This window comes from Phragmites australis, chromosome 12, assembly GCF_958298935.1.
Source record: "Phragmites australis chromosome 12, lpPhrAust1.1, whole genome shotgun sequence".
NCBI lineage: Eukaryota > Viridiplantae > Streptophyta > Magnoliopsida > Poales > Poaceae > Phragmites > Phragmites australis.
Window position 1 is genome coordinate 4701133 of NC_084932.1, and position 15800 is coordinate 4716932.

Genomic DNA, 15800 nt, shown 5'->3' on the forward strand with positions numbered 1-15800 from the left:
TGTTTTCCAGCCACTAACAATATTGCGGAATACGAGGGCCTGTTGTCCGGAATGCGAGCAGCTTCCGCGCTTGGGATAAAATGCTTGTTAGTGATAGGGGACTCACTACTGGTCGTAAACCAAGTGCAAAAGGAATTTCAGTGCTCTGATCCGACAATGATGGCATACCACGTCAAAGTGAGAACACTGGAGCGATGTTTTTTCGGTTTCGAAGTCAAGCACGTCCCTCGCAAGGACAACTTCCTAGCTGATGAGCTGGCCCATCTAGCTTCTTCTCGCGAACCTGTCCTGATCGGAGTCTTTGAAGAAAGACTCACACGACCATCCACTACGGTCTCGGGCCAAGCTGAAGGGGATGCTCCGCTTGGAAATGGAGCACCAGAGGCAACACCTTTGGAGGCAACGCCTCCTTCGGTGCCGTTGACCTCGGGTGGCCATCATGTGGTCGCCATGCTCGATTCAAGTATGACCTGGATGAATCAGATCTTGGACTATCTTCAGAATCGATCAGTCCCTGACGATGATGCGTCAGCAGAAAAGGTCTCGCGGCAAACCCGCAGATACTCCCTGGTAGAGGGACACCTTTACTGCCGAGGGAGCAACAGTCTTTTACTGAAGTGCATCACTTAGAAAGAGGGGATCACAGTGCTCTCTGATATCCACGGAGGTGTATGTGGTAGCCAAGCTTCGTACCGCACCCTGGTTGGAAAAGCGTTCCGGCAAGGATTTTATTGGCCCACGACCCTCCAGAATGCTAGCGAGCTGGTGAAACAGTGCAAGTCATGTCAGTACCATAGCCGACATACCAACATACCAGCCCAAGCACTGCAAACCATACCACTCTCTTAGCCTTTTGCTGTCTGGGAGCTTGACATCGTAGGACCGCTCCCCAAGGCCCCAGGCGGTTTTGAATTCATGTTCGCGGCAATCGAAAAATTCACCAAGTGGATCGAAGCCGAGCCCATTAGAAAGATCACCGCCGCAACAGCGATCAAGTTCATACATGGGCTGGTAGTGTGGTTTGGCAGTAAAATCGCATAATTACGGACAACAGGACTCAGTTCGCCAGTAATGCTTTCCGAGACTACTGCGAAGAGATCAGGACCAAAGTTTGCTATGCATCGGTGGCACACCCCCAGAGCAACGGACATGTCGAAAGGGCAAATGGGATGATACTACAAGGGATCAAAACCTGGGTCTTTGATCGGCTAAAAAGCTATTCAAGACACTGGGTGGACAAACTACCCACAGTACTCTGGTCGCTATGAACGACTCCCAGCAGTGCTACGGCCGAAACCCCCTTCTTCCTGGTCTTTGGCACAGAGGCAATGCTTCCCTCAGAGATCACCCTTCAATCGCCTCGAGTGACCAGCTACTCAGACGACGACCAGGTGGCGCGACGAGAGGATGACATAAACCTGATCGAAGAGTTCCACGACTGTGCTCTAATTCGAGCAGCCCGATATCAGCAAAGCCTCAGATGCTACCACAACCAAAAGGTGCAGGAACGGACACTGGCCGTAGGTGACCTTGTCCTTAGGCAGATCCAGAATAAGGCAGGTCGGAATAAGCTCTCCCCCAAGTGGGAGGGGCCCTACAAGGTGGTCGATGTCACTCGACCTGGTGCGGTCAAGATAGCCATGGAGGATGGCCGTGAATTACACAACTCCTGGAACATCGCTCAGTTGTGCAAGTTCTATGTGTAGGGTTACTCGAAGATGAGCCTGTTTCTCTATTTTGCAGGATCTTTCGGACAAGCGTGGAACATAACTTGTAAGTTTTTCCAATTCAAAAACCAGGCGCTCTGTTTTTCAAAAAATTTCCAGGACGAGAACGACCTCCCGACAGATTGACCCTCTGACCACCATCCACCACCAGCACGCTACAACGCTCAAAGGCCATTACGGAATCTAGCGACCATGGAGTTCAACGACCAGGCGGCCGAGAGCTCTTGAATAGTGTAAAATCACTGCTCGTATGGTATCAGAGGTACGAGCGGCTGGGAGCAACGATCACGAGGCCATAAGTCCTCGCTCGGGTCGAGCGCTGGCCGCCACCGAGGGACTTGTCGTGCTAAGGTCCGCTCTACACACTGAGAACCTAACTAGTGAGCAGGATGGAACAATCAAAGCCTACTCACCACATCAACACTGGGAAATTTTTCCGAACACTCCAAGCAGTAGTTCAAGCTAGACGGTCTAAAAACCGCAGGACTCCTGAGTGGTCTTCCAGCCATTGGCGAAGCCTTCAGAAAGGGACAGAACAAGGGTGGATGTCGTAAGACCCCTAACATTTTCATTTGTGGAAAAGATAAATTACAGGCAGGTCGATTACATTCGATCGGATTAACTGTCCTATTACATACTTTTTCTTTCCCTCTTGACTCATGTGGCTAGCACAAAGTTGACAGAAAGGATCTGCCTAACTCTTGCAAATAGTGAAGATCCACCACCTCCAAGTGGTCAGAAGTATGTGGACCCCTACTTGCCCATGAACGAGTCGAGGAACCTCTTATACTCTTCCTTGGGGTGGCAGCTGATCACTCCGAGAATCGAACGCTGGCTTGCGTAGGGGACAGGGAAGGTGGCCGATGTGAAGACCCTGCTGGAGTTGCTGACCGGCGTCGACAAACCCGATGGACCCTCCGAGGATCGTGGAGGCGATCCGGTGGTTGTCGACGGAGAAGACGACCGCACTTTCTTCACCACCGGGGACTCGGGGGCTTCGTCGCCAAATGCTTCATCAGCGGCCAGGTCAAGGATACCGTCAAGGCCATCACCATGCTCTTCCGCCTCCCATGCTGCCTGTGTTTCTTGCTCCCACACCGCTTGCTCCGCGGCATCGGTGTCGAGGAAGCGCTGAAGGTGTTGAGTGAAGGGTCGATGGCCCCTGGTGGATTTCCTACGCCTTTGTCTCTTAGGCTTCTCACTCGACTCCTCGTCGGAGGAGATGATGACGATTCCTGGCGGAACCATAGCTAGAGGTTCGGGGGAAGGGGATACTACTCCTACGACTTCATGGTTTGGCTTGGAGGTTGATGGTGGAGTGGAGGCCATGATCTCAAGGCCTACCGGCACTATGGAGCAATGCGCAAGGGATGGAGACGAAAGAACTCTAAGCACCAAAGGCTTGAAGGTAAGGAAGGCGGTGAGTGGATGTGTGGAGGACCATCAGGCACTCTAATTTAAAGGGCCACTGCGGCATCTCAACCGCCGCGAAATCCAGTCCGCTCGAAAGTCAAAAAACTGCGCATGGCGATCTAAAATTCCCTCGGGTCCGGTGACAATCAATATTTCTCCCTCCACATCCTCCTCTCTCTCTCTCTCTCTCTCTCTCTCTCTCTCTCTCCCTCCCAGGACGCTTTTAACCTCTCCACGTGACATGATGTCAGAGTCAAACTCTGAAAACTGACGGCGTCGATGACCACTCCCGGGGTGGACTATGTTCACCTAGGGCCCAAGTGGTGCGACCAGGCTCAACCACGACCACGGGGAAGCTTGGGGCTACTTTCGGAGTATTGAGTATGGGGGTGCCCTGGCTAACGGGCCCCACGATGGATATGGCACCCAGCAGTGGATTTTTCCTGAACCATGGCCCATCGCGTGACTAGGGCAAGGCTTGCACGACCAGTCTCCTTGCGATATTGTGCGACCCCGTGACCAGCCCTTGGCTGGTCGCGGGGCTAGTCCTTACCTAACCCGTCTAATTGTATTTATTGCTATCTACTCAAGTGCTTTCCCTTCCCCAGGTTATCCTCTTTCGGTGAGCGAAGTCATGGCCGACGCAGTGGGCAGAGACCCATCCTGTAGCATTTAATGCTACGGGATAGCTTTGCACGCAAGCATGTGGGGCGCTGAGACGGGACGGTTTGGCTAACAAGTTTGTGACGTGCGGCGATGGGACAGGCCGGGCGGGGGGAAGGCAAGTGCGGAGGCGTTCCACGGATGGGATGGGCCTGCGGAACTCCCAGAGCAAGTTGAGCACATAAGTAATCTGTAATGATGATCTAAGAAAAGAATATCTAGATAGGCATGGGTCTACTTAACTGGGCCCACTTGTAAGGTCTCCATCTCTCTAGTATATAAAGAGAGGGGGACCCGGTTTGTAAGCACACAGAACAACGAGTCTAGAAAACTCAAGTTGTAACACTTCCATCAGAATCATACCAAATACACAGGACATAGGGCTGTTAACCTCAGGGAGGCCTGAACCTGGATAACCCCTTGTGTTCTTGAGTTCCGACACACACACACACACATCCGAGACGTTGATCATGCGCCTGTCGTCCGGTACACCCCGGAATCATTTTCTGGGATTAAACCTCGACATTTATATAGTCTATGGTATTTTTTTGGTAATTTTGACGAAGTTTGAGGGCAATGTGGTAACTAGGGGTGCAGGAAGCCGTGGAGCGCTGCGGGAAGCACCCTCGGGGGAGCTTTTCGCCGGCAGTACAATTTTTGTCAAGCGCTTCCCATGAAGAGGTGTTTGTTTGGGCTTATGCTTCTACATACCAAAAGCCGTATAAGCAGCTGGTTGGAGCCCAAACAAACACACCTTCGATTTGGAATGGACCTTGTCATCTTGCAATCATCCAAAAATCCAAAAATAAAAGAAAACTAAAAGAAAAGGGTTCTGACCATCTTGGACTGGCAGGGCACAAGCGCGGAGGTGGTGCCGTGTGTCCCAAACCTTGTGGTGGCCGGAGGCGAAGTAGAAGGCGGCGGAGGGCTCGTCGGCCCGCTGTGTGTGAAGAAGGCCGGTGGATCTTGCTAGATCCGTTGGTCTAGGGTTTGGATCTTGACGGATCTAGGACGGATTCGTTGAGATCGAAGGCGGATCTTGTCGGATCTCATCGGATCCATCGAGATCCCATGTTCTGTGGCGCGGGCCTTCGTGCCGTGCGCGTGCGTGTCGTCCTGGGAGCCGGTGGTTGATAGCATTTTGGATAGCCATGTTGAAGGAGCAAGGCTGGGGAGCTCGCCATCCGGTGGTGGCTCCCCCAGGTCTTTTTTCCCCTCTGTGTGCTTGTTTGGCAGCCTGCGAGCCGCATGCTTATGAATATGGAGTCGCCGTCGGTGTGGTCAAGGAGTCATCGCTGGTGTTGTCTCTGGTTGTGGTCTCTGTTCCTTTTTTTTCAAGTCAAGATCCACCGTCGGTTTTCAATCCAACAGTTGTAATGATTTTTTTGATGACGTGGCTCAACGTGAGTCCAGAGAATGCACGTTGTTTAGATATGCAAAGATACGCTGATAACAAGTCTCCAAGAAAAGAAGGTACTTAATTCAGTTAAAATGTTAGGATGTCGCTTCCAATACCTTTTTCGGATATTGCTTGCACCTTGTTGTCTGACAAAAAAAATCTGATAAGAACATTTTTCCAAGACCATTTTGATATCGAATCGACATAACGTATGACAAAAGGACCATTTTTTAGAAGCTGAAAAGAATGGGTGCATAAATTCTATTCTTCCTTTTCATTTCATAACCTTAACACAAGGAAGGAGTCAGATGAATGAATTATTACCTTAGGTCCTACTGCAGATTCATCATGGCATAGTCAGCTAGGCGAAGAACCATCACAGCTTGGCATAGGTCGAGTTTGGATATTGACCTGTGTCATTATTTGAGATGGTAAACTCAGGTGAGGTATGTACAACAATTATGGAAACATTTTAGCCTAGAAGGTAACTGAAACCAAATTGAAACAAATACTATTAGCGTTGGACCTTATAAGTAACTTTTCACTTTTAGGTTTCACAATCAAAAAGCAAATGAAGTAATGTGTAAGAAATCATTTTTACTCCCTATATTGCTCACATACAAACATACTGGGAAGCACGTAACTAAACAGAGGTGGAGCCAGGCCAGTATGCGGCGATGAGAGGGCGACGTCGGCTCACCTTGGAGCCGGTTGCCCGGCCGGTGCCAGGCTGCTAGGTTGCCGGTGGCTGTGGCCGCTGATGCTGTTGAGGAAGATGAGTCAAGGAGAGCGCGTGGATCTCAGGAGTTGTGGAAGATGCTCGACTTTGTGGCGGCGACGCCGTCGACATCACCGGCACCTGAGAAGCTATCGGGAAAATCTGTTGCCTCCCTTCCCACTGGAATTGTGGAGGAGGACGGGTGGACACCGGTGGAAATTCATCGCGCGGCCAGAAACAAAGCCGATCCCTTGTTTGAACTTCGTGCTGCAGGATCTGGGTCACGGTTTTGGCCTATTGCGGATGAAGAGATCTCAGAGTGCGAAGAGGATCCGCCGTCTATCTCTTCGTCGAGTTTCTTCAGGTCGGCGGTAGAGGAAGGTTTTACGGTGAACGAGGTTATGCTGCGGAAGCAATGTTGGAAAGCCCTACAGTGACAACTCCGGCGAGCATCCAACCTAAGAGCTCTCTGGCTAGAAGAATCGTCTCTGCAGTCATCGGTCATCCGACGTCGGACTCGGCATGGTCCTCCGCCACGAGCTAGGCTTCCAAGTTCCAACGCCGATTACGATCGGCGATGTGGCCGTCAAAGATCGACGCTCGTCCAGTGCGGTACGTCCGGGACAACGTTAAGGGACACGGGGCGAGTTCATGAAGATGCCAGGGCTGCCATGGCGGATCCGGAGGTTGACGAAGCAGTTCAATTTTTGAATTCAACCGATGCTCTTGATCCGAAATTTTCGGCGATCATCAAAGCCGGACCCACACCTTCGGTGTTGGTTCACGATGGGCCCACGCCGGTGTTTTTTTTTTTTTTTGCTGTAGCGCTGCCCTGGCTCGGTTGTTCTCTCGCAAGGGCGTTTTGCCTGGGGTTAACCAGGAACAGGTGGCTGCAAGGCGCGTTGCCCTCCTGAATCAGCCCGGGGCGCGTGCCGCGAATCGACCCAAGTAGCGGAGATCGTCCGGTACGTCATGGTGTCGGGAGGTAACCGTGGCGGGGCTGGTGGGCACGGTGGTGATAGAGGCGCTTTTGGTGGCCGCCATGGCGGTGGCCGTGGTGACCACGGTGGATTCTATGGCTTCAACCAGGGAGATTACAACCAGGAAGGCTTTGACGACTACGTATATGGCTTCTCCGTGCTGCTTGTGCTAGCCATGTTGGTCGTGGTGTGGGGCTCACTTGGTTAGCCGCTGCTCGTCGTTTGGCGTCTCTCGCTCCTGCTATGCTGTTGCACATCTGTCTGGACCCATCTGCTGGATGTGTTCCTGCGCGGGCGGACGGTGTTTTTTCTACAGCTCCTTCGGCTTCTTGGTGGCCTTTTACGCCGACGCTGCTCTGGCCCTCAAGATGGGGATGCTCCTCACGCATCTCAACGCCCACATCGCCGTGGGCTTGCTAGGCTATGCGCTCGTTGAGCACCGCCAGCGTGATGGCACTGAGGTGTCCATCTCGGGCGTACACATCCCTTCCGATGAGGAGGCGGATAGGCTGCTCAGCCTTCAGATGATGGGTGGCATCTACTTTAGTGTGGTCACCCTGGCGATCGCAGCTTATTTGGCGTGGCTGGTGTACCACATGGCCGACTACCCCACAGAGCACCTCATGTTGCACGTGTTCCTTCCGCTCTCTGGCGTGGTCATGTTCTAGGTGTCTTTTGTGAATGTGATGTTGCTGCTGGGCGCACTTATCGCGGAGACTGGGTTTTCAGTCATGATCATGTTATTCGCACTTATCATTATTCTCTACGTATGGGTCTCAGTCACGCTCAGCAACATCATTGCAATGATATTCACCTGCTTGCTCTTCTCGTCATCTCTGGATTCTTTGGGTATTCCCTCAGCGTCTATGATTCATTCAAACTTAGGTACGCACTAAGACTACATTCTTATTGAATTGCATTGCAAGGCCATATGCATTGTACCATGAAAGTTTGGGCTTGCCAAAATTAAATCACACTGCTATCTTCATTGATCTACAGGTTGAAGGTGGTTGGTCAGCTGCCAAAAAAACCAGATGAAAGTGTCAAGCAGTTGTCCCCAAGATCCTTGCTGGAGGATCCTGATGTAAGCATCCGGCAGTCGACCCCGAGATCAGCTCCGTCTTCGCCTTCACCATAGTCCTAAACCGGACTGCTGATGGGGCATGGGGAAATTGAAAATTGATTTTCCCGGAAGCTCTGCCCCCAGCACCAAGCATACGTGTGCCTGGGGGGCGATACTACTCATTCAGTTCCAGCTATCAGCAGAGGGTTACCGTTGATAATGTCAGAGCCACATGCCGTTCTAGTGATCTTGCTTGTTGTGACTCTCTGGAAGAGATGAGCAGTACTCTGCCGTCCTACGAATCTATTTAGGACTTTTAATGTTCGGTTATGTGTAACTCCGCCTATGTTGTCTCGACATAGCCGGTCCCAAGCCCGGGTAAAGGAGGAGGGTTGTGATAGGCTTGGCGAGCCAACATAAAAAACTCAGCCACTCTTATGGAGATGAAACCCGAAAGAAAATCGTTGGGGCGTAACCCTCTTAGTGACGCGCCACATTGGAACCCGGATGTGGTGTTAAATGAGCAAGGGCCGGGCCGTCACCCCCTTGGTGGCGCGCCGTATCTTGATCTGGATACGGTGATAAGTGGGCAAGGATCGGGTCGTCGCATCCTTAGTGGCGCGCTACATCGGCGCCTGGGTGTAGTGAAAAATGAGCAAGGGTCTTCGCATTTGACTCGACGAGTGCGAAGGGTAAGGAAGCTAGCCGAGCCAAATAGGATCCGCTTAGGTAGCTGGAACGTAGGGTCCCTGACGGGTAAGCTACGGGAGTTAGTTGATACAGCGGTGAGGAGACGGGTTAATATCATATGCGTCCAAGAAACCAAATGGAAAGGACAGAAGGCGAAGGAGGTGGAGGATACCGGCTTCAAGCTATGGTACACGGGGACAACTACAAATAAAAATAGAGTAGGCATCTTGATCGACAAGAGCCTCAAGTATGGAGTGGTAGACGTCAAGAGGCAAGGGGACCGGATTATCCTGGTCAAGCTAGTCGTTGGGGACTTAGTTCTCAATGTTATCAGCGCGTATGCCCCTCAAGTAGGCCACAATGAGAGCACCAAGAGGGAGTTCTGGGAAGGCCTGGAGGACATAGTTAGAAGTGTACCTATTGGCGAGAAGCTCTTCATAGGAGGAGACCTCAATGGCCACGTGGGTACATCTAACACAGGTTTCGAGGGGTGCATGGGGGCTTTGGTTATGGAAGCAGGAATCAAGAAGGAGAGGATGTCTTAAGCTTTGCTCTAGCCTACGACATGATCGTAGCTAACACCCTCTTTAAAAAAAGGGAATCCCATCTAGTGACCTTTAGTAGTGGTCAACACTCTAGCCATGACTAGACTTGCAAGATCTTATGGGTTTCATCTCTAGCCTAACTCAACTTGTTTGGGACTGAAAGGTTTTGTTGTTGTTGTTGTTGTAATGTTCGGTTATCTGTAGCTGGTAATAGTATTAGTTATCGAACTCTGTCTGGTTGGTGTGACCTATCGTGCGAGGACTATGGTCGGTTTATGAAATCTGCTATGCCGCCGTGTTTGTGGACCTAAGTGCCGTGTCGTTGGTTTATTCTGTTTTTATGCTCAGAGATAGCTTTGTGCCTCTATAATCTTGTAACTGGTGTCCTGTGATAGAATCCAGGTGTCTACAAAATATGTTTGATATAGATAAGTGAGCATGCTCTACGTAGCAGGTTCATTGATAGCTGCAGCACTTAGCCTTAAAGATTGCTTACAGAACAAAATATAAGGTAGGCTTGCAACACACAATGTCTGGTAACAGGATTTTATACTAATAGGAAATACATTATTATTTGTGCCTGTCCTGCGTCTCCTCACTTTGTTTTCAGGGTGCTAAAGACATCTGACGAGACATTCAGCAAGCTTGTGCGCTTATCAGGAATGCTGGTGCTGCCTTTCCTAATCGGAGTGGTGCTGACAAATGTACAACAGCTACAGTTGAACCACCCTCATCTCCCTCAGGTATCTTTCTTCATTTGTAAAGGAGCTTATTTAGTTCACTAATGCTGTCTTAATTTTATGTACCAAATCAATGTTCATGATGAGTCATCTTGCTGGGTACTGGCAACGCACCAATGCCCACAGATTAACTGAACTGTTCCTTTTCATTTTCCTAGTCACATAAATCAACTCAATGTCCTACTGCAGGTAGCTGCTGCACCTGAGACACTACTAAATGAAATAAGAGTGGTTGATCAATCAAGTCACTTGGCGGAGTTTGCTCATCCTTCAAAGTTGAGAAAATTGGAGGATGGAACATCTGTGCCTGGAATGGTTAACAACAGCACTACTGTTTATACTGCTCTATCGCAAGCAGTGGCTCCTAGTGGACCATCAGGGAGCTATAGTGCTGGTTCTGCTAGCTTTCAGCAACCAGAGAATGAAGTGACACAGGTACTCCCATTTAATTGACTTTACAGGATTTGTTATGTTCTTCTACCCCGGTTAGATTTGAATTTTCAAATTTAAGATATTTGACCAATCTGGACATTTGTTCATTTCTGTTGAGTTGAATTGAATCAGTGTACAAAGTTTCTGAAGAACTATCATAATTTTTCTGCACTCACATATACTGCTGGCTCTGCTGCAGCTCACACCCAACGTGGAATCAGCTCTTCTGCAGCAAGTATTGCAGCTGACACCTGAGCAGCTGAGTTCATTGCCACTAGAGCAGCAGCAGCAGCAGCAGGTGATTCAGCTCCAGAAGATGCTATCAGCTGGTTAATAGTGCCAACTGAACCGGCATAGCAAAGTTGCCGGTTAAGCTACTTGCACAGCACATGGGAACAAGTGGAAACTGGACATGACTGTCGATTTATTTGTCAGCCACAACACCTGTAGCTTGTCAACATTGTTGGCATCTCTACGCCATCAGTTTTGCTCATGATTGTTCATGTGGCGTTCTTTCACCTGATCGGGATAAAAATGTGATGGGAGAAGATAGTGTGAAGAAAGGTGTTCATTATCCATCACTTCCGTATCATTATAGAAAAAGAATAATCTGTATCCCCAAATGGGTTGTAGCATCAGATGTTTTTTGAACGTAAAATTTTCTCAAAACAAATCGCGGATAGGCAACGAACTTTATGTATCCAGAGGTGGAGATTTGTTATTTTATTTCCGTAGTATACTCCTTTAATTGTTTTAGCATGTTTGGAAGCTCTCAGCTCGTACGTTCTTGCGTTACACTTGTTTCGATCTATTGTGCTTTCATTTATCGTGATTTGCAATTCTTTCAGCTCATTTATCGTCACGCATGTGTATAGTACAGGAGATGCTAAGTGCATTGCAGTCTCAACACGGTTGAATCTTACGACTGCAATAGTTTAACTAGCTATTGAGGTGCAGGAAGCTCCGGTCTGCTGTGAACATGTCTGCATTCTACAATGGAGAGGATAAAACGTTCATAAGGTTTATTCATCGAATCGCACACCTGGCAGTGATCATACAGCCTACCTGGCAAAATTATACAGCTTAGGCAACTGTTATTTTGTAGGGAAAATATGTAACTGGTAAGGGCACCCGTTCCTTCAATACGGCCTTATAGATCGTTTGGGAACACAATGCTGTTTCAAGCAATCGAAATGATGCAACATTGCTCCTATCATTTACATGACAACAACTATTTCATTTGCCGATGAGGCTCGTCAGGTCATTGCCGTATTTGAAGCTGATCTTAAAACCGAGACTGGAATGAGAGTTTTTGCATCACTTCCATCGCTTAAAACAGCATTGCTCCTATCTTGATCTGATGTATACATGACAACAAATATTCATTTACCCTAGGGGCTACTAGGTTGGAGGCTACGTCCTACTCTCCTGACGGATACATTTCCTTTGCCTTGGGTCCAAAATTGCACTAGCATTTGTTTGCTAACATATGGTACAACTGCTGCTCATTACAGATACAATGAGTTGGCAAACATGATACCCCTATTTAAGCTCTCACTCGCATTTCTAAACTTCTCCTCAAGGTTAGCCTCCCCAAAGGCTTCAGCAGCTGCTTTCAACTGAGAACAAGTTCAGAGTTAGTTGGTTTAAATAGGGAACAGAAGGACATGCGCTTTGGAAAAAGTTGCGAGTAAAAAGTGCGCATCATTTACAAATATTGAATGGATACCATTGAACACAAGTGGAAGGAAATAGGTGGAAAGTTGTTGGAGAGCAGGGGGGAAGTACGGGTGATGGTCTACCTGTTTCAGAAATTCATCCAGTCTTCTAGCAAGCCTTATGATGCTTCCTTCGAAAATGTCGGTCATTTCAATCACCTCTCCGAAGGTGGCTGTATGCAGACAATAAGATAACACTAATGAAATGACAGCTGCCGTACCAATATAAGTGATTAGGCATGATAAGAGCCAAAAAAACTGAACTGGATATTATGATACGTCCATGGCTGGCAAATTTCCAAAAGGAAAAAAAAGAAAAGAATTTTTTTCTAACATCAGGAATTGTATACGGCCTCACTGACCTTTGACCAGCAGTATATGACATCCATCAGGTAGGGTCTGCAGATTGATTCAACATATTCCTCCACATTTACTTCCAGTTTGCATTCTCGTAGTACCTAAAACAGCAATGAGAAATCAGATATCTCAATCAAGTACAGGGAGATAACAAAATATAAATGAGACAACAAATATGTACTTCGCTCTCACTGGACCTAAAACAAGAATGAGAAATTTACATCTGAATCAAGTTCAGGGAGATATCAAAATAGGAAATGAGACAAGTATGCACCTCAGCTATTTTTCTCGCAGCCTCCTGAAGTTGCATCATCAGCTTAGAAAGTTCACTTCTCAGGCGTATTTGCTCACTTGACTTTTCACAAGGTACAAAGCAGCTAGCAAGGGAAGCAACTTGATGATCAATATCATTGAATGTACCTAGACAGAGAGAACATATTAAAGCAATAATGGAATTAAAATTACATGGAAAAACTAGACACAGAGAACCATATTGAATGGATACCATTGAACATAAGTTCAGTGATAAGCAGCTCATCCCCTGTGTCTATTAAACAGGCAGCACGTCCCTTTACCTGGAGAACACCATCAGCGTCAATATGACCAAGTATCTTCAGAACGCGTGACCGGTTCTTAAGTTCATCTCTAAATTTTTGTAGCTGAATGGAGTAGAAAGTAAGAACTCATTTATAGCTGTTAAAAAGGGACCAAGGTACAATGACTCGACCAACCTGTGAATCCCGCGTCTTTGACTTCAGTTGCTGAATTTCATGATTCAACTCCGCTTTTCTGTGGTAGCATGATAGCTCCTGCTCACTTTGACCAGACTAAGACACAAAAAACAGCACAAAATAAGTCAGTCAAAAATTGAAAAATGACTCCAGACATTTCTTGATTCAAAGGTGACAGCGTTATATACCTTATGAAGTGGGTGAGAGCATTGTTTCTGCTCAAGGTTCTCAAGTTTATGAACCAAGTCAACTAATTCAGGTTCTTGAATACCCATGTCCTGTTAGTGGTATTAGACAATCAAAATGAATACATCATACTTTCAAGAATTTTTTCTTTAGAATGCCGGAGCATTTATTTTAAGATGCTCAGACAAACTGGACTAACTCGACTGGTAGAATTGCCAACAGAGGGTAGAGCAAGAGGGCATCAGAAATCTGTGAATATGTCAGGCAAAAAATGAGCAGCTGAAGATCGTGTTAATATTTTACAGTGACATTTGTTCTCAGCAGATATATTACGAGTGGATAATGCATTGAAGACCATGATATAAAAATCCCTACTCCATATATTTGCATGTGTTAACTACACAAGGCACCTAAAAAGCAGCTACACTGTATCAGAGAAGGAATAACATCACAATTCACAAGTAGGTAAACGATCTGGAGTGTTGTGCGCATGTTCAACTAATCCTGATGCAATATATTTCAGTTTGTAAATTTTCTGGAACTTTAAGCCACAACAAAAATGGCACTTTAGGTGCAAAAATAAAAAAGATTAGAAAGTAAATTTATTTAAGAAGAAAAAATACCATACTTTGATTGGATGTAGCTTCGAAAGCCCTTGGGGGTAGCGCTTTCCTAGTTCTTGCACTGCAAAAAGTATATTTTGTCTTGCTTCAGGTGGCCGTAGATCAGGAGGAATGTTGATTCTAACGCTGCTAAGACCAGATACTAAAGGTAATGGTACAGGCACCTGCAAATACCTCAAGATTAATCGGAAGTAATATTTGGTCACCCTTAAATGACCATCTAATGATAGTCTGACACAACAAAACCCTTTGTCATTGAGCTTCAACTCACCACATGCCTGCAGAGCAGCGATGTGATCAAGCCACAGTAAGAAATCCTAGACAGGGAGGCAATAAAATTGGGCAAGAAGAGAAGGAAAACAATGGTAGAGAGAGGAGAGCTAACCAAGGATTGACGCGGGGGGGGGGGGCATCGGACCTCCATTGAGGCCGCCATAGGATGTCGAGAGGCAGCCGTAGGTGAGGGCATGTGGCGGTCGAGCCCTAGGACGGATGGAACCCAGGGTGGAGAGCCGATGTAAGGTGATGCCGTCTGGTCTGCGCCACACCGGCAGCGGAGACGCATGACAACAACGTCGCCTGACAGTCAGAGCAGGGCGGCGGCGAGGGAGAGCTAGCGAGGAGTGAGCACGGGCGTTGGGACTAGAGGTGCGCAGCGAGCATGCGGCGGTGCCGGGGAAAGGGATGGCGGAGGCTATAGTGGTGGGCCGAGGGGGGCAGCGGATGAGGTGGTGCCAGAGTCGTGTCAGAGAATTGCCATTTGAGGATCGGTGCTTCGAGAGGGCTCAAGGGCTGGAAGGATCCAAAGGAGCAACCAAAAGGAAGGGCTGATTTTCCTCATGTGTCAGATCTGGTGGCCATAACAGCGTGGTGACGTGGCTCGCTGAGGGCTCAAAATTGGTATACAAAAACAAAGATAATGGTAGATACTGCAAATAAAATAGCATACCTCTCCAGAAGAATCAAGCAAGGTAGCTTCATTCTCCAACCTCGTAATCTTTTGAACTATTTCTGGCAATGCCTGAAAAGCGAGGGTACCTAATTTTTAACATTGGCTAGTATAGGACAGTAGATGCATCTATAAGAGGTCCTGAAACAAACCTTCCCATATTGAAACTGATGGAATGAATTCCTAATCACATGCTCAGCGGTAAATTGGCCCTCCACACGGCTCATTAAATTCAGAATAGTGTAATAGCTCAGCCGGAAAGTACTGACGAGAGGTGCCGGTTTGCCTAACACCATTTCCTTGATAACACTCATTTCCATCTGCAGAGTTCAGGCCTTGTTTGGAACGCAGGAATTTCACATGAATTTTACAGGAATTTCACAGGAATCAGTTCAATTCCCGCAGGAATGGAGAGGAAAAACTCCGTTCCAAACAGGGCCTCACTCACGTTAAATCTGATGGACGAAAGTCAAGCTAAAGGAAATAAGTGAGAACAAAATGTTAAAGTGCACTAAGATAGTGGCAACACACAAATCAATTGGAATAATTCGCATAAGAAACCACGAAAAGCTAAATAATTCTTCATACGACAAGCAAAATTGAAGCATGAGTTTGGAACAAAACCATAAGTTTTAGGGGGAAATTTCAACAACACAAAACGAATATTTAAGCACAACTACCCAGAACTGGACAACTGTCTTTCAACTGTGAAGGTTCAAGGTTCAATGCAGTCTGAAAACATGTCTTCGATCATATTGACCTAAGTTATTAGTCATACATGTAAATATTCATTTGCATACCAACACACGTTGAAATTGGTAAAAGAATGAAAGATCAAAACCAATAAACATCTAGTACAATCAGAA

General features: G+C 47.5%; 1 protein-coding gene and 2 pseudogenes across 1 annotated transcript; 2 read left to right on the forward strand and 1 right to left on the reverse strand.

The window, feature by feature from the left end:
• Positions 1 to 15800, reverse strand: part of LOC133886249 (DExH-box ATP-dependent RNA helicase DExH10-like) — an 88930-nt pseudogene that overhangs the window by 70906 nt on the left and 2224 nt on the right.
• LOC133887210 (uncharacterized) lies at positions 6836 to 8293 on the forward strand (annotated as a pseudogene).
• LOC133887492 (cleavage stimulating factor 64-like) lies at positions 9386 to 10704 on the forward strand. The gene is made up of 3 exons (XM_062327467.1): positions 9386 to 9941; positions 10128 to 10373; positions 10570 to 10704. The coding sequence occupies exons 1-3, from the start codon at positions 9861 to 9863 to the stop codon at positions 10702 to 10704; spliced, it is 462 nt and encodes a 153-aa protein (XP_062183451.1). The 5' UTR covers positions 9386 to 9860.